The sequence below is a fragment of the Lacerta agilis genome, chromosome 13, assembly GCF_009819535.1.
Source record: "Lacerta agilis isolate rLacAgi1 chromosome 13, rLacAgi1.pri, whole genome shotgun sequence".
Taxonomy (NCBI): Eukaryota; Metazoa; Chordata; class Lepidosauria; order Squamata; family Lacertidae; genus Lacerta; species Lacerta agilis.
This window is the reverse complement of record NC_046324.1, coordinates 1,240,351-1,259,603: the sequence shown is the minus strand read 5'-3', so window position 1 is coordinate 1,259,603 and position 19,253 is coordinate 1,240,351. Positions and strand designations below refer to the sequence as shown.

General features: G+C 45.4%; 1 protein-coding gene across 3 annotated transcripts in view; it reads left to right on the top strand.

Annotated features, from left to right (window-relative positions):
- Positions 1 to 19,253, top strand: part of THSD4 (thrombospondin type 1 domain containing 4) — a 319,132-nt gene that overhangs the window by 210,097 nt on the left and 89,782 nt on the right. The window contains exon 1 of one of the 3 annotated variants that reach the window (XM_033168043.1): positions 8,653 to 8,947. The exons of the other annotated variants lie outside the window; for them this stretch is intronic. Coding sequence (XP_033023934.1) covers positions 8,876 to 8,947 — 72 coding nt within the window. The 5' untranslated portion in view covers positions 8,653 to 8,875. Of the gene's footprint in view, positions 1 to 8,652; positions 8,948 to 19,253 lie in introns of those variants that run through there. 3 annotated transcript variants of the gene reach the window in all.

Genomic DNA, 19,253 nt, shown 5'->3' with positions numbered 1-19,253 from the left:
CAGCAGTGCCAGAGGGTGTTGGGATTGGAGAAGAGGCTGGCATGGGAGCCAGGGGTTCAAGTAGGCACAGAAGAGAGGACAAAGCAGAGCTCTGGAGGGGGACTATGCCATAGGGACCCTCCCTGGGATCTGACTCCTAAACTGTAATTCACTCCTGGGGTGATTCCTTTGCCTCTCAAAGCCCTAGTGCATCCTCTTCAAACCCACTGGGACACCCCCTAGGGTCATCAATGGGCAACTCCTCCCATCCAACCAGCCCCTCCGCAATGTCTCTTTGGGATTTGTGACAGTCTGTTCAGTTATTGGATGGGTAATTGCCCACAAACCATGTGTACACTGCCAGGCTACATGATGGAAGAAAAGTGGGATATGCTGTAAATTTAAGAAAAGAAATAAGAATAGGTCTGATGCAGTGAATGCAGTTGTTACCCAGTCCCTGCCTGACCTGGATGTCTTCCACGCCAGAGGCTCCTAACTGTTGGCCTTAATGAGGTCACTCTGGAACTTGGGAGCAGTTGACCAGCCACGTAACACTGTGACCTACAGCCTGGAAGGCTTGACACAAGGAGCAGCAGCAGCAGCAGCCGCCTATGCCAACTATTGTGTCCTGCTTGGTAGTCCCAACACCTCCTGACACCTTGGCCAGCATTACAGCCACTTCTGCTATGCAAGGAACAAAGTTAACCATGCATAAATCACACTGATTTCAATAGTCTGTATACATCCAGGGAAGGACAGAAAATGGACACCTTATGAAATAGTTGTGGCTCTTTCAGTGATTCCAGAACTTTGTAGGAAAGGACCATGAAACCCCCAGGGAGCTGCCTGATGTATTAGTAATATAAGAACAGGATTAGTTCTCCTTGGACTGCTCTTTTTGGGTTCCTTGCAGTGTGGAGAATGCCTTAGGAATTTGCTTTGTTGTTGGTTCTTATTTTTTAATGTTTCCTTTTGGGATGAAGGGCCATTGGTGTTCCTTTACACCAGCTGTGCAAAGTTTAATCCAGTGTGTTTTGATCTTGGTTTCAATTAAGGCTCAAGATTTCAGCCAAAGGGTTCTTTTGGTGATTGGTTTGCAGTTCTGTAGTTCCTCTCAGCAGCATTTGCAAGTACAGGGGTCTGAAACCTGGCATTTCTCCAACAAATTGATATTAAAATGTATCTGGAGATAAAACTTTATTCTCTGTAGCATGTTCTATGCATACATGATTTTGGATCCTGGATGTTGTTGAAGTATGGGCATCTCTAGGGGAATAAATGTTGCTGGTGTCATCACAGAGGTGTGTATCTCTTTTTCATGTTTACTCACTGCTAATGTGATACACTAAATACAGCCTGTCACTTCTTAAGTTAGCAAACTTTTTCAGCAGGGGGCCGGTCCACTGTCCCTCAGACCTTGTGGGGGGGCGGACTATATTTTGTAAATAAAAAAATCAACTAATTCCTATGCCCCACAAATAACCCAGAGATGCATTTTAAATAAAAGGACACATTTTACTCATGTAAAAACACGCTGATTCCCGGACTGCCCGTGGGCCGGATTGAGAAGGCGATTGGGCCAGATGCGGCCCACGGGCCTTAGGTTGCCTACCCCTGGTATATGCCAAAGGCGTATTTTATCTTGTTCACACTGGATTTTTGTTGTGATACACCCTCCTGTCCTGCAGAGGGTGCAGTCTAGCATGACAGTGGACATAAACCTTTAAGAGGGACGATATAGATACCCCATGGCAACGTGAATGGCTTTGTGACTCTTTGTCTGTTGTGATTTTTCTGTGGGGAGAGTGAGAGAGTGCAGGAGCACTCTGCTGTAATAACCTGTCAGGAGAACACACAAGGATGTGTGGGTTTCTTCCTCAGCGCACACGGCATCTCACCTTCTCTGAAACCAGAGTATGCTCTGTTATAACGAAGAGCCCTGTGCTAGAATATTGTTGTGGGCCAGCATTAGAACCTGGAACTGTGGAGCATGCCCCACCCACTTCCCATGAAAGCCTGGAGCCTGTCCTGGTCTTAGCTGCAGCATTCAGAACAGAATAAGCAAAGTGAGGAACTTGCGTAGAATGACTCTAAAGGCTAGAAGAGCTTGCTAAAGTTCTTCATGGTTTGTTTTGAGAAGAGATAGGTTCAAAAGAGACCATTCCATAATGACAATATCCCAAACATTGGTCTGCACAAGGCAGGTTTTAAATCATATGAAAACTAAGTTCAGCATGAGGTTGTTACTTGTTTGTAGTCAAATTGGAGGGTTGGGAGGGATAGCAGTATCTTATAAATGGGCTTTTGTTCTTCATACACTGCCTCACTGCTGTCAGGAATGAGAGAGAAGGTTGGAGCTTTTTCCCCTTTTTGAATGGGGGAACCTGGGATGGAGACCAGGAATCTGTCATCAGAACACAGAAGATTGAAGTCAGGCCAGACAAAATAAATGCTTGAGCTCAAGTCTAGGCAGGTGGCAACTGAGGACCTCTTGCTTGCTTGCTTTCTCCCTAAGCATCTAAACCGTATTTCCAGGCAAGGAAAGAAGATAATGATTTTAGCACAATGAAAAGCCAATGAAGTCATAAATACTTTGTGACATTTTAGAACCATTTGAGCAAATCTAAGGCCCTCCTGCTTTGTATACCTATTTTCAAACCACGTCATTTGGGGGATTTGAGCCTCAGAGGTCTGACTGGTTGACATCCACTTTCCCTCTCCCTCAAAAATTCCCAGTTCTGGGAGGCATATTGGGAGAAAATGGAGCAGCTGCTTTTTCATCCCAGAATCTGTTGGAACTGGATATATATTTTGGGGTGTTGGTAGTGAAAAGGGTGTATGCCTGCTGATAAAGTGCTATAAGATAACTGTGGTGAGTCTCAGTGCCGCCCCCAAAATGAAAGGGCCCTACCCAAAATGAGAAGGAGAGAAGGCAGTTTCCCTGCCCTTTCACTCCAAACCTGTCATGACCCCAGAATTCAGCAATGATCATGACACAGAGCCTGAAGTAGGGCTGGGTCACCCATGAGGCAACTTGAGGCAACTGCCTTGGGCAGCAGAATCCACAGGATCTGGCCTCCAATGAATGCATCTCCTGCTGCGGCTGTGGCAGCTGCAGCATGCTCACTGGATTACAGGTCGGCCACCTCCTCTGCTGCTCTGTGCCATGCGCCAGCATGCTGGCACTACAGTGGCTGGCCAGTGGCCCATGTCAACAGAGTCAGGACGGGGAGAGGGGGGGGGAGGTGATACAGGCACACAGAGTCTTTGGCCAGTACTGGAGCAAGGCAAAAGTTGCTACTGTGAAGGATGAGGAAGCTACTGGAGCCATTGGCCCTGAAAAGTTTGGGAACCACTAGCATAGAGGAACAGATCAGGTATGAGTTGACTTTGTTGTTGTTGTTCAGTCGTTCAGTCGTGTCCGACTCTTTGTGACCCCATGGTCCAGAGCACGCCAGGCACGCCTATCCTTCACTGCCTCTCGCAGTTTGGCCAAACTCATGTTAGTAGCTTCGAGAACACTGTCCAACCATCTCATCCTCTGTCGTCCCCTTCTCCTTGTGCCCTCCATCTTTCCCAACATCAGGGTCTTTTCCAGGGAGTCTTCTCTTCTCATGAGGTGGCCAAAGTACTGGAGCCTCAACTTCAGGATCTGTCCTTCTAGTGAGCACTCAGGGCTGATTTCTTTGAGAATGGATAGGTTTGATCTTCTTGCAGTCCATGGGACTCTCAAGAGTCTCCTCCAGCACCATAATTCAAAAGCATCAATTCTTCGGCGATCAGCCTTCTTTATGGTCCAGCTCTCACTTCCGTACATTATGAGTTGACTGCCTCAGTGTAAATATGGCCTTCTGATGGGGTTAAGTGAGAGCCAGATAGACTGGGGTGGAAAACTTGAAATAGGCAAGTTGATCTAATCAGGCTTCCATGCCAGATATCTTGGTGCTGCTGAATAACATAGAAGGAACCCAAGTTCCAGGAAATGGCTGTAGCCAGAGGTTGTGTGTTTTGCAAATTGGAAGGATTACGACAATCTACAGAGTGGAGAGGTGAAGAAAATTAGTCTGGAACAGGCTAGCGAAATAACCATGCGGTCCATATTATGGACTGTGAGGCTCTGGGCATGGGCAGTCCCTGGGAATTCATCTTGAAGGAAAGAGTCTCAGGTCTTCAACTAGCCCCAGATCCAGGAAAGCACTTAAACATATGCATCCCTCTCCTGCTTTCTTTCTTTCTTTCTTTCTTTCTTTCTTTCTTTCTTTCTTTTTTTAAGAGCTTCTTTCTTTTTTTAAGAGCATGAGTAATCCATTTGCTAGGCTACTCACCCTTGGATTTCCTGAAGTAAACTGAAACCTGATTGGGTCAAGACAAGGAAAACCCGTGTGGTTCCCTTCCCCAGCCCTGTGCATTCTTGGGACAGTTGCACACTGTTGTCCACACCTGGCTATTTTGCCAAAGTGGTGTGTGTGTGTGTGTGTGTGTGTGTGTGTGTGTTAATGAAATGTAAATGGAGACCACGAAATGCAGGTTAAATATGTTTAACTATTGAACTATTGAAAATAGTGTGGCTTGTTTAAACTGTACTAATAAGTGCACAAGTCACACACACACACCATACTTTTTCCGTGTATAAGACGAGGTTTTTTACTCTAAAATCATGTTCACAATCGGGGATCGTCTTATACATGGATATAAGAGGGGGGGGGTGATTCGTTGCAGCTGCGAGCTGGAGGTTGTCAGTGGCGATTTTGGCGGGTGATTGGTGGCTGCGGCAAGGGCTGCTGTGGATTGGCTTCCACTGCGGCAATTGTGTGTGCGCTTGCCGGCTGCTGGTGGCAATCGGGCAGACGCTTTGTGGCTTTAGTGACGCGTGGGATTGGCAGCATTTGTCAGTCTGGTGAGTGATTTTCAGCATTTCCCTCCCAAAAGCTAAACAACTCTGAGCCATCTCTCCCCATTTTCTTAAATTGGAGTCCCCCAAAATAGTCTTATACATGGGGGCGTCTTATACACAGAAAAATATGGTATATCATTATCACACCAATATGGCTCTTGACCTCATTCTATTATGCTAGGTTCCTCGGGGTCTATTAGTGTCTTTCGGTGACCTCATAAAATATTGTGGTTTTCAGTTCCATCTGCATAATGATGACTCTCTCCTTTGCATCACTTCCTCCAGGCCTGGCTACACATCATGCCTGCTGCCAACTCTCTCCCCCACTCCAGTCTTCCCAGCAAGAGCTGTGTTTTGCATCACATGGTGCCATGCTGTCCACTTCTTCACCTTCCACAATCCTGTTACATTCATAGTGTTTGAGGGGGACCCTGAGGGTCAGCTAGTTCAATGCCCTGCAATGCATGAATCCCTGGCAGATGGCCACCCACTCCCTTCCCAAGTAGTCCGTTCCACTATCAAACAGCTCTTATCATCAGAAGGTGCTTCCTAATATTTAGTTGGAATCTCCTTTCTTGCAACTTGAAACCATTGGTTTGGGTCCTTTCCTCTGAAGCAGCAGAAAACAAGCTTGCTCCATCATCCATGGGGCAGCCCTCCAGGTGTTTGAAGATGGCTGCCATACCCCCTCTCTGTCTCCTCTTCTCCAAGCAAAGCATACTCAACTCCCTCAACCATTCCTCATAAAGCTTGGTTTCCAGTAGATAGATATATGGTCTAGCATTATAAATCTGTGTTTTACTGTTGTATCAATGTGTATTTTTCGTAATTGTCGTTGCTATAAAATGTTAGAATGGCCTGTTGCTTGCATATAAAGAGATGGTGATGATGTTCTAATGGTAAAAAGGATTCCTTGGGAGGTTGTGGACTCTCCTTCCTTGGAGGTTTTAAAGCAGAGGTTGGATGCACATCTGTCAGGGATTCTTTAACTGTTGATTGCTGCATTATGGGGGTTGGACTAGATGACCCTCAAAGGTGTCTTCCAGCTCTACAATTCTAGGATTCTATGCTCCAGCTGCTGCAAATCACTGGTTTCCCACAGGCATCTGGTTGGCCATCGTAAGAACAGGTAGATGGGCCGGGTCTGATCTAGGAGGCTTTTATTATGATCTTAAGAAGAGGTGGGTGAATTTGTCAATTTTGATTTCTTTCAGTCCCCCCCCCCCCCATTTTAAGTTCAGTTCTCCACAGTACCACATTGGCTTGTGATTTTTTTAAAGTCCTCATGAAAATTAATAAGCATTTTAGTGCGAGTTTCTCCTAATATGCAGATTATTGTATGCAATTTAACCTTATAAATGCATTTTGGCAAAACAGTTCCCCCTTATGTAGCACATTTTTGCTTGCTGTTCTCAATAATAGATGCATTTATAAGTTCATAGTATATGGGGGGTTTGTACACATTCCTTGGCTGGAGAACTGCCTTGCAACAGTTGGAGAAGTGCAGATGTTAAAGGATGGTTGTGTTTCGGTTTGTGTATTGTTTTGGAATTAGGTTGGTTTGCCTTTAAATGCAAATTGAATCAATAAATGCAGCAATATGGTAATTTAGCTTTAGGTGCATACAGTGTAATGTTGTGTGCACAAACCTCAAGAGACCAAAGGTTGGCATCTGCCCTCAGAGGTTCCCTCTAATGTACTGCAGACAATAAAAGGAAATAATTCTGGTGGGTCAAAAATGAAGCATATAAGTGCTCGCTTTGGCAGCACATATACTAAAAACGAAGCACATTAAAACATCCCATTTTAGTTGCATCCCGTTTGGATTACTATAGCATGCTCTACATGGGGCTGCCTTTGAAAAGGGGTCAGAAATTTCAGCTGTCTCAAAGGGCTGCAGCAAGATTGTTGATCAGGGCTGGTTATAGGGAGAAGGCAAGTCCCTGAGTACAACAGCTCCACAGGCTACCAGTCTGTTTCCAGGCACAAATCAAAGTGCTAATTCTCACCTATGAAGTCCTACATGGCTTAGGTCTAAGCTATTGGAAAGATGTGTTCCTTCCTATGAACCTGCCGGGGTTTTGAGTTCTTCAGGGGAGGCCCTTTTCTTGGTCCCTCCACTCTCCCAGGTACGCTTGGTGGGGATGTGGGAGAGGGCCTTCTTGGTGGATGCTCCCAGACTTTGGAACTCCCTCCTTAGGGAAGCTGGATCTTGTTGTCATGTTGCCGCACTCTTTCCAGGCACAGCTCTGTGCTTTATGTCCTTGTCTAAGTGCCACATACAGCTAGCTGAAGAAGGGGGGTAGCAAGGGAGTTTGCTGTCTTTTCTGTTCCAGTGGCCCTGGGGAAGATGAGGAACTGGCTGTTCTTTTTCTATTGTTATTGACATTTTATAACACAACTGAACAAACCAGCAATGGTATGAATACACATCAGACAATAGTCAGCCAGCGCAGCACTGTGGGTAGGCCTGGGAGACCAGGGTTCAAATCAAGCATTGCTGCTGCTTTTGCTTGCTGCTTGGTATAGTCCAGGGGTGGCCAACTCCCAAGAGACTGTGATCTACTCACAGACTTAAAAACTGGCAGTGATCTACCCCTTTTGGGGGGGTTCAGGTCAAAGTTTTTGAGCTTTTCTTTTTTTAGGGAGGAAAGCCCCGTTTTAAGGTTTCAGGGCGATGTTGTTGACTTTTTTGGAGGGGAGCCAAAGTTGTTGACCTTCATTGGGGGGAGCCTGTGATCTACCAGTGATCTACCACAGGCGTCCAGTGATCTACCAGTAGATCATGATCTACCTGTTGGACGTGCCTGGTATGGTCTGATCGGTTATTCAGCATTGTGTTGTGTTATGTAGCTTACTTGCTGTTTTAAGCCGTATGTTACCCACCTTGAGAGTGCATGGTGAATAATAAACAAACAAACAAACAAATAAAGAAAAGGGAGCTGGGCGCTTGGAGTTGGTGGCCCCATCAGATGTTGAGGCCCCCACAACTTATAGGTGCTGACATTGACCCTGCTGGCTTTCTTAGCCCCTGTGGGAATATGGGGCTTATGGGGCTGTTGCAGAACTGCTCTCCATCACGTGGTTACAGCCTTGGTCAGTGGCTGGCTTGGGCCAGTTCAAGAACGGAGTGGATGTGGTAGGCCTCAGCCTGTTCCCCACCCTGCCCAAGTTCATTACTGCCAAGTTCCAATTCCATACCTGTCTTTTTATTATGGGGTTGGCAATGGAGGGGACAAGTGGAAGCTGGGCCAGATATTGCACAGAAGCTCCCCTAAGCTGTCTGCTTGGGATGCATAGCCATTGACACGGGTATATATCTTGCAGCATTTAGTGTTACTGCAGAGAAATGTTAAGTTTTCAGGGTATCTGTAAACTGGGGTTTTCTGCATTTCTTCCCAATAAGTTATACTTGATTATTTCCTAGAAATGTTGGGGAGGGGAGATAGCAAGGAATTGGAGCAGTGGCAACAACTTGAAAAGCTTGCACTGTTTAATTGTCCAGAGGCACCTTCAGCCTCCAATCCTCCAGTCATGCCTGCCTAACTTAATAAGGCACTGGTGAGATTCCTTTTGCAGGGGTGGGGGAGTTACTGTAGCTTCTGAAAAGTTTTATAAATCAGAGCAGATGCCAGACTTGTTGTTGCCCATTTCCTGGTCCCTCCCCTTCTTAATACTAAATACACTCACTCGCTTACACACACACACACACACACACACAACACAACCCCTTTCCTTAGCTCATTGCCGCTGTGAGCCCCCTCCCCAAGCAGAGAGAAGTCATTACATGAAAAGATCAGCTTACCACTTGTCTTTCGAGCAGAGTGGCTGAGCTCAGAAGCTCCCAGTAGTTAGCAGAGTGAGTGAGGCAGCAGAGAGAGACATGCACTGAGCAACAGCGCAGGACCAGGATAAACTTTGGAGAGACCAGTCCATCTGTTAGCTGTTAGTACTTGATGAAAAGGGATCCCAACCCTGTGAGACTTGTCAGGTTGGGTTATCATGTTTTCCAGCTACCTGCTATTGACATTGCTCCACTTTCAAGCTGTGAGGCTAGCGAGACCTGAAGAAGAGGTAAGCTGAGTGTAACACTTTGTCAGAAATCATCTCTGTTGTCAGGGTCCTTCTTCCATCCCACCTTGTCCTGTCAAAAAGACAGCAGGTTGCTTTGCATGGTGGCTGTGCTAAATGCCATCAGTGCAAAGGAAGGGACAGGACCAGCTGCCAAAAAGTTAGTTCACCTTGCTTTGTTTGAGGAGGAGGTGTGTTCTGTTTTCTGCTTTGCAGAACAGTAGGACTCACTTTAAATGCTTGACGGATTGCAACACTGAAGTGTGTGTGATGGAAGTTGTTGATCACTACTTTTTGTTGCCTTGTTTTGGGGAAATATCCCAACCCTTCTAGTTATGAGCATGTCCATGCCACATGTTTTGAGAAGTCTTGGATTCACTAGCAAAGGAATTGTGAAAGCTGCCTGTGTTTTGGAACGCATGTTTGTGGTTTCATTTAGAATGTGTTTGGTTACATTCATATTGAAATGAATATCTGAAGTTGGATTCTTGTTATGTTTGATAGTTACTGTTACTGTTGTTGATTGTTACTGTTTCTTATGGAAGTTGTAATCCTACATACCTGGAGGCAAGTTATCTTGTACTCTGCAGGACTTACTTTTGAGAAGACATTCTGTGATTTGTTTACTTTAAGGCAAGATAATTTGAAATTATTGGGGCTTCCTTCTTTGTGTTTAATATCCAAGCTTTCCATTTCAAATGTTCTCGTACTTAAATGAAAAATCTCAGAGATTTGGAAAACCACACGCCACAAAAAATGGTTCGATTATTCTAAGTACTACCATGAAAATGCTGGTTGCAGTTGTCTAATTAAAGTACAGATTCATGTCTGCTTATAATGACCAGTGGACAGAAGTCATCTTGTGTGCAGAAAAACTAGTGAAAAAGTGTCAGTCTTAGGAGGAACAGAGACTCTGTTTTCAAGCTCTGCCTTTTGTTAGCCTTGTCAGACATTTCCAGCAGCTTTATAGGCTCCTCTCAGCTACTTTCACTGCTGCTGGAGTGAGCTGAGCTTACATCTGTGCCTCTGGCAGCTGGCTTGAGGCTGAAGATCACTTTCACTCCTAGCCATATACTGTGTGCCTGTGGAGGAGATGCAGGATGAATCAGTCCGGCAATTTCTGAAACCAGAGCTTTATTTGGAAGTCCTTCTGGGTTGGCAATTGCCTTGGCTGATGTACCAGTAATTAAATATAAATGCACAGGTCACCTGGGAGCAGAGTCTGAACTAATTTCGAGTACATAGAAGTTCATGGTGTCAGGAGGTTGCCCATTGCCCCAGGATTGCTCTTAAAGAGCTTTAAACTTCTTGCAATGATTTTTTTTCTTACTGAATTTTAGATGGACTTGGAACAAAGGAAGCTGCCTGATGCTGAATCAAGTGGCTCTTTTGTCTGCCTCATTATAGTCCACACTGATCAAAAGTAGCTCTCCAGGATTTCACATGGGGTCTCTCCCAGAAATAATGAGGAATGAATCTGGAACCTTCTGCATGCAAAGTAGATGCTCTACCACTGAGCTATGGCTTTATCCCACAAGAGCACAAGTGTGATTTATACTGTAACGGCCATGGGTGACAAACAGTGAAATATGACTGCCATAAGAACATAGGAAGCGGCCTTTGTCAGTGTCAGGTCATTGATCTAGGTGCCTCATTATTGCATACACTGACTGCAGCATCTTTCCAGGGTTTCAGAGAGTGTGTGTCTTTCTCAGCCCTCACCCTGGAGATACCGGGTTTTTTGCATGAGAAGCATGTGCTCTATCACTTAGCTGGAGCCTCCCCCCCCCCCCCGACTTACCTTGCCCTGGCTAGAGAGAGACTGTGGCTGCTCATATGGAAAGTATTTCTGTCACCGCAGAGCACACATGTGGTCTTGAGAAAACCATATAAAGCTCAAATCCAGAACGGCAGAGCAGAGTGGGGCTGCCAGTTCCCCTCATTAGCCATTAAAGTGAGGGCTGTGCTCTTACCTGGAAATGAATTGCCAGAGGAGGAGGTGCAACATGGAATGTTTTCACACTGGAATCCGGCTGCCGCATGCTTTAGACTTTCCCCAGTCCATTTAGCTCTCTGGCCCCAGAGTATGCAGAATGTGGAAACAGGCTCTGCTTTATTGTCTCTGAAATAGGGGCGGGGGTGGGAGGGGGGAGCAGAATCTGCTTTGCTTAAAAAAAGAAAAGAAAGTATACATACCTATGATAAAAGTCGCAGAAGAGCTAAGGCATTGCTTGAATGGAAGGATTTGTGAACATTTGTGTCTCCCACCCCACCCACAAAACATGCCTCTCCTGTTGGGGATTCAGTTGATTGGTTTTGTTTATTTAGAGCATTTGTATCCATCCTGCTCTTTGGCCCAAAGGGATCTCAGAGCAGCTTTCATACAACCAACCATAGCAAGACAGTCCCTGCCTTTAGGCTTACAGTCCAATAAAACACCCTCCCCCCCCCACACACACAAGGGGAAAGGGACAGGCAGAGAAGAGGGGGGGCGACACCTCAGTGCTTCCTATAATGAGCAGCTGGCACAGTTCAGGGGTAGGTGATGCCTGATGCAGCTGGTCTTTCAGCAAAGCTGGTGGAGTGAACCCTTCTTGCCATATCTCCCACTGAGGCACTCCAAAGGAATGGCTGCCCCCAGGGGACAGGGGAGGCAGAGGAGGCCTGAGGCGAGCTGTCCCTTCACAGCAGAGCAGATATTTTTGGTACCCTTTAGTGAATGGGTGTGGAAATGAGCACATAAGAAGAGCCTGCTGGATCAAGCCCATCTAGTCCAGCATCCTGTTCTCACAGTGGCCAAACATGACTATAGCTGCTATAGCATAACTATCATGGCTCATAGGCATCAATGGCCTCCTCCTCCTCCTCCTCCTCCTTGAATTTGCCCAATCCTCTTTTAAAGCCATCCAAGTAAGTGCTAGTGTGTTTAACTTTGTTTACTTCAAAAATGATGATGCCCTCCTCTTTAATTGATTTCAAAATGGGGCAAACTATCCCGGCTGCATTTGGGGGCCCTGCTGCTCATTTTGCTGAGTGTAGCTCTGGACCTCTGCCCCAAAGCCCTTCCCTGGTGGTGCCACTTGAGCACCAGGGATGTGGTTCCCTCTTTCCCCCTGTACCAACACTCAGGACAATGGGAGGTTTTCTACATTTGCTTGAACTTTTTATTTTCCAGCTATGAATGTACCGGTATATGAATGCTGTGTATGGGGTGTTAGGGGGGAGGGTAGTACCTCTGGTGGGGACAGTTTGTGCTCCTTCTAGGGTCATTTGCCCACCTTTGGTCCCCACCCTGCATTTAGCTCTCACCTGTGACTCCTAGAAGCTGTCATCATGTGACAGCAGACACACCCCAGGAAATGGCTTCCACTGACCAGCTAGGTGAGGTGAGGGTAGGGTAGTGATGGGTCTCAAACCCTTAGTGAGTTAGGGTCTTCCCCTGCCTGTGAAGACAGGCTCCAGCGGATGGAGCAGGTGACACCAAGAGTGGGTGAGACAGTCAAGAAGGAAGTTTCTGTGCTATGGAGGGAAGTGAGGGGCAGATGGGGCTCGTCCACCTGGGAATGTAGCCCATCTAGAAGAAGAAAAACTCTGGTCCTAAACCTCTGCTGCTTTGCAGGCATGGGTGCCAACTTGAATAAAATATTGGGGAGGGGGGCAGGTAACCCCTGCCACACACAATCAGTCACAAGATGCAGTGCAACACACCATCTGAATAGCAATACCCATCAACTTTGGGGTGCTTGTGGGATATCTTTGGGAGAAGAAAAAGCTAAGGAGTAAACCCTACACAAATTGAGAGTGTGTGCAAAACACATATCAAAATATGTACATACACACAAACCAGAGCCAGCAGAAAACATAAATAAAAAGTAAATAAAAACTTCAATTCACAGAGTTAAAAAAAATCACTGTAATTTCCTGAGAAAACATCACAGAAACATCCCCATTGGGGCAGGGAATTCCACAGCCCGGGTGTCAAACTTGAGAAGACCTGATTCTTTTGTCATTGCTAGCTGGGCTTCTGAAAACAGCCGGATGTGGAGCAAGGCACCTGCTGACGCACACAGTGTGTAGGCAAGTCCACACGGGATGGTGGTCCTTCAATTCACCTTATTCCAAACTCTTCACTCTCAGTGATGTCACATAGTCAGGTCTGATTGGCTAGAGGGCACTGTCAGGTGATTGTGCCAATGGCACTTAAGCAGCAGCCAAAGGGAACAATGGTTGTGAACAGGTGTGAAAAATGTGCGAAGCAGAAGGTGAGGAAGTTGTTGGCTTTGATCTCCAGACGTTTCTCCTTCTCAGTGCCAAATTTTACAAGCTAAATCAAATGTCATAAAAACTTGTGAAATCTCAATAACTGTGAAATATCTACTTGCATTTTATGATTTCCTAAAATAGAGCAATATTTAAGGCTGGTTTCCCCCCCCCCCCAAGAACCCAAATTGTTGTTATTAGTATTTCCTATTAAGTCAACATCATACAAGCTGCATTAGTTACATATGTTCTGTGGCAATACTTTATATTTTTAGAAATATCATCCCTAACACACCTTCAAGACAGCTCACTTTAGATCAAATGAAATTTCCCTCCCTTCCTAGAGTCTTATAATATTAAAAGGAAGGCTGGGGAGTTTCAGGTGCTGAGGTGCCCAGTTACCCAGGCAAATGGTTTCCCCAGAATCTGAAACAGTTGTCTATCCCTGTGCACAAATGACACCTTGGAATTTTATACCAACGCCCAAGAATTTAAAATATTTTCCCCAAACCCTGCTGAAAGCATGGCACATTTTTGCAGCAATGCCAAAATAATTGACCAACTCTTTCCCCCATAGTGGAAACGATATGCATCTTATCCAAACAGCTCTTTAAAAAGATGGTGCTTGTGATTTCCCCCTGTATGAATCCAGAAATGCTTTTTTTGCCATGAAGCTCTCAGATACCATGGGACATAACGAGACACACAAATGGCTTTCAAGCCTCACAATACATGTTAATTAGATGTTCTTGTGAAACTCTGGTCTACCATTTCTATAAAAAAAAACTCTCACCCCCCACTCCTTTCAGCATGCTGGCTGTAGAATGATTTTGGCTCATTCCTATGTGGAGCATTCTTTTGGCAAGTTGTTCTTCTGAGTTTGCACTTGTCTCTGTCTGGAAGAGACAAGTGTGCCAATTCTGCATCTCCACCAGAAACCCATCAGGAAATGGACCTGGCTCATTATTTGCTGAATAACTGTGTGACCTTTCAGCTGTTAGCACCAGGACACCCACCCTTCCTTTAGGGTTCTGTGCTATAGCTGGATTACGGGCTATGCTTTCTGGCAGAGGCAGCGCATTGCGCCAAAGATTGGAGAGGGCGGCAGTGGCGCATTGTGCGTGTAACGTCGGGAGGAGGCGCGGCATCGGGAGGCTGCCTTGCCCAGTACCATGTAGCTTCAATCGTAATGGCTTCTCTCTAGCACTCAGGAGGAGGCCTGCTTCTGATGCTGCGCTGCACTCAGCTCAGTAGTTTGGCCTCCTCTGCCCCATTAATATTGGGGGGGGGGGGTTGGAGCCCCTTGAGGGGGCTGAGAATTAGCGTGGTGGTTTCCTGGGTTGTGGGGCAATGCTCTTTTGGATCATTGAATTCAACAGTGATAGCATGCTGTGGTCGTTAGAGACTCAGACTGAGAGTCTGGGGTTCTAGCCTCCACTCAGCCATGAAGCTCCCTGGGCCAGTCACCATTTATTAGCCTAACCTACCTCACAGGGTTGTTGTGGGGATTAAATGAAGGGGGGGGAGAACCATGTGTGGCACCTTGGAAAAAGAGGCGGGATATAAATGCAGTAAACAAACAAATGCAGAATTTGTTTCTTTGCCTGGGTTAAAGACAGGAGGCCTAAGATACACAAAGTACAGGTTCCCAAGGAAGGTCAATCTATGGTGAGGTTGTGATCTCAACTTCAGGCCTAGCCTAAATCCAGGCATATTGTTTATCTTGACCATGAGCTCTGTGCAAACAGAAACACAAACTGGAAGAGTTAACTCTTCAAAATGTGTGGGATGGATTGACTCCCAAGCAGGGCTTTGCCACCCATGCCTCCTCCAGATCCGCACCCATGAAGGCCAGTGGCAATGCAGCCTCTCGGCGGGAGAGTCCCACTTGGCGAAAAGGGGGCATTCTGTGAGGTATTGTCACTGCTCTCCCTGGCTTTGGCTTTTGTCTATGACTTTGGTTTACCTGAAGCTGAGTTTGGATCAAGATCTCTCACCCCATGCGGAGCATGCTGCCCAAGGTGGTGGCACCTCACACCTTCTCACTGGTGCGCTGGCCATGCTGGGGCAGCCTCAGGGTTGCAGGACAGACCACAAGGCATGCCTTCCTAGCCCCTTTCTGTCTTTCAGGATTTGTCACCAAAGGCAGCTGGCTCATACTGCCTCATGGTAGAGCTGGCCCTGCACCACAGTAAATTTGGAGAGGGGACAAAACTCATCCACCCCAGAGCCCTTTGGCTGAACAAGGCTGCCTAGAGATATAGTGTTGCTCTGACAGAGCATTCTGGGGGCCCTGTTTGTCCAACTCCATTGCTAATGCCCTTCTGTCACAGCCAAAACTCAGAGGTTAAGGATGACCCATGTGTTTCCTTCAACATCTCTCCTTCCTGTTCCCAAATCACTGATTGGCGTGTATATGGGAAATAATTTGCTGTAATTAAAGGTTAGACCCGTCTGTCAAAATGAAAGATGACCTCCTTTCTCTCCACCAGCTCCCTTCGCCTCGCTGCCTTCTCCCCCCTTGAACTCTGAGTCTTTGTTCAGTCAGTCTGGTTCTGGTTCTCAGAGAAATAAAGAGAAAGGTCAGGATGATGGTCATGCATTTAGCTTTATGGAAAAACTGGGCTAGCTGGAAGATGAGTAAATCTCTGATGCACCTTGACATGCCTTGTTAGTGGTGCAATCTGAGTTGGTAGAGAGAGCCAGTGTGGTGTAGTGGTTAAGAGCGGCAGACTCGTAATCTGGGGAACCGGGTTCGTGTCTCCACTCCTCCACATGCAGCTGCTGGGTGACCTTGGGCTAGTCACACTTCTCTGAAGTCTCTCAGCCCCACTCACCTCACAGAGTGTTTGTTGTGGGGGAGGAAGGGAAAGGAGAATGTTAGCCGCTTTGAGACTCCCTCGGGTAGTGAAAAGCGGGATATCAAATCCAAACTCTTCTTCTACTCTTCTCCAATCCACCTCTTTATTCAGATAAGAGACAATGCATAGCCCTATTATATTGTGCAATGTTTTTAACATTTTATTTTTGTTTGAATTTTTTGCTTACCTATGCACTGTCCTAGGTGCCAAAGAGAGAACAGGCAGTGTAGAAATAAAATAAAGAAATTATAAAAATTGAAACTGTAGAATATTTGATGCAACTCAATCTTTTTTGGCAGAATCAGTTGAATAAAGTTTTTATTCTTCTTCCCCGGTGTATGTAATTTAATTACTACCCTTCAGGATAAAATATGCTAACTCATTCCCAAAGAAACTCAGACACATGGCGGTAGTACTTGTGTGTGATCAAGGTGATAAAAGGTCTGGAAACCAAGCCTTAGAAGGGATGGCTGAGGGAGCTGGGTATGTTTAGCCTGGAGAAGAGAAGATAGGGAGGTGGGATGAGAGCCATGTTCAAGTATCTGAAGGGTCATCACATGGAAGATGGAGTAAGCTTGTTTACTGCTGTACCAGACGGTCGGACCCAAACCAATGGATTCAAATGACAAAGAAGAACTTTCTGATTTGAAGAGGGGTTCAACAGTGGAACAGACTACTTCAGAAGGTGGTGGACTCTTCTTCCTTGGAAGTTTTTAAGCAGAGGTGGGATGGCCTGCATAATTGGATTGGACTTGATGACCCTTTGGATCACTTTGAATGATCCTATGCATATACAATGATTGTGCTTTTCTTTTGGAAACTAAAATGATAGAACCCTAGCAAGCAAAAAAGGCTAACTTAGTACAGAACCTCTGAGAGCAACTCTGTTTATACACAGGGTGCTGAAAGTGTTTGAAAATTCAGAATGCCCTTCTGCAATCCCATCAATGGATCAGAGTCACAGTTTTGCCAACGTTGGATCCTGGGTTCCAATTTCTTGTTCTGCTCTCATAGAGAGGGCTGTTCTTTTTTTTTTTTTACTCATTAGCATTCTTAGCCATCTCTCTCCCTCTCTTCATTAGCATGATAATAAGCACTTGTAAAAAGTAAACTGGTAGGAAAATCCAGCATAACACGAACAAAGCAGGGCTGTGCTGAAAATTTCTTCCACATTTTTACCACTCCCCATCAATTCATGAAAAAAGAAACTACATTTGAAAATTATTAAAGAGGAGGGAAATAATTTAGTGAAATTCTCGTGGGTAGGGTTCCTTCCTTCCTTCCTTCCTTCCTTCCTTCCTTCCTTTCTTTCATAGCTAAGTTATTTTTCAGATGACCAAGTAATTTCTGTCAGTGTTGAAACTAGGGATGGTCAACTCTGTCAATTTCAGTTTCAGTTTCTCACTTTTTAAATTTTCTGTCTGAATGCCTGCATTTCCATATCTGTTTGCAATGTCCTCATGAAAATTCATCAGCCTCCATTTTTTGTTTCTTCTGTTATGCACACTGCTGTATGCAATTTTACTGAATATACATTTTTTTGCAAAAAAATCCCCTTATATAATATATTGCATATTATTTTCACTCAATTTTGTGTTTTAATGTATAGTATATTCATTTTTGGACATATTACTTGACCAGATGACTTCATTGTGAAGTTTGGAGAAGTGCAAATGTCAAAAGATGGCTGTGCTTTGCTTCACGTATTGTTTCGGAAAGGATGAATTAGATATAATTGCAAACTGGATTGCATTTCTTACCCATCCCTAGGACATCCTTCCCTTACTGTTTGAGAGATATGCAGAGGGCTACACTGTAGATCTGTGTGCTGCATTCTAAACTGCCTGAAGGAGCGTCTCCACCCCCATTGTTCAGCTGAGGTCCGGCTCCGAGTGTCTTCTGGTGGGTCCCTCACTGTGAGAAGTGAGGTTACAGGGAACCAAGCAGAGGGCCTTCTCAGTGGTGGCACCCGCCCTGTAGAACGCCCTCCCATCAGATGTCAAGGAGATAAAGAACTATAAAACCTTTAGAAGACATCTGAAGGCAGTCTTGTATAGGAAAGTTTTTAATGCTTGTTGTTTTGTTATGTTTCTATATATGCTGTAAACCGCCCAGTCAGATGGGTAGGATACTATCATCATCATCATCATCAAGTTACAATGGGTAATAATCAGAGACATTCATTATGACTCCTGTTACCACATATCTGTAAGTGAAACGTAAAGGGACCCCTGACCATTAGGTCCAATCGTGTCCGACTCTGGGGTTGCGGCGCTCAGCTCGCTCTATAGGTCGAGGGAGCCGGCGGTTGTCCGCAGACAGCTTCCGGGTCATGTGGCCAGCATGACTAAGCCGCTTCTGGCGAACCAGAGCAGTGCACAGAAACGCCATTTACCTTCCCGCCGGAGCGGTACCTAGTTATCTACTTGCACTTTGACGTGCTTTTGAACTGCAAGGTTGGCAGGAGCAGGGACTGAGCAATGGGAGCTCACCCCGTCATGGGGATTCTGGAAGTGATACATCAGCATTAATATATTCTGTTTCTGTCTCTCTCTGAAGCTAAACTGCTGCAATCTTTTTTCATTCAGTCTATTTGCATTATTTTGAACAGCTTATAATATATCTACAGTAGTTCAAAACTTTAATTAAGTAATGGCTTGCAGCCCACTTGTTCGTTCCAGCACCCTACCAATGAAGATTGATTTAGTACAAATGACTAGTAAGAATAACATCTGTACATTCTAACAGAGGAGACATAATTTATCAAAGGTTTTCATCTTCCCCTGTGTGCCTGTTACTTGCAGACTTCTTACATGCAGCTAAAATACTGAGTGGATGGGGCGAATCTGGTACTTTCCAGTGATGCAAATCAAACCTTCCAGCGGTAAAGAAACACTCACATGAGATAGATAGGCAACCGATGGCAAGTGGTTCAATGTCTTGTGTGGTTTTGCCTTACCACTGGTGGTATGCCATCTTATCCATGCAATGCACCACTATGGTTATAACTACCATTAGTAACCACTGTGATGCATATGAAACCCACCTGCCTCATCATTATTGAAAATTGTAGAAGGAATGCCTTTATGGTAACTGCAACTTGTATTTGTCTGGTTGTTTTGGAACCTGCCTACATGAAATGGATACATGGAAGTCTTTATTTAGATATCAGCTATGAAGCTTCTGCC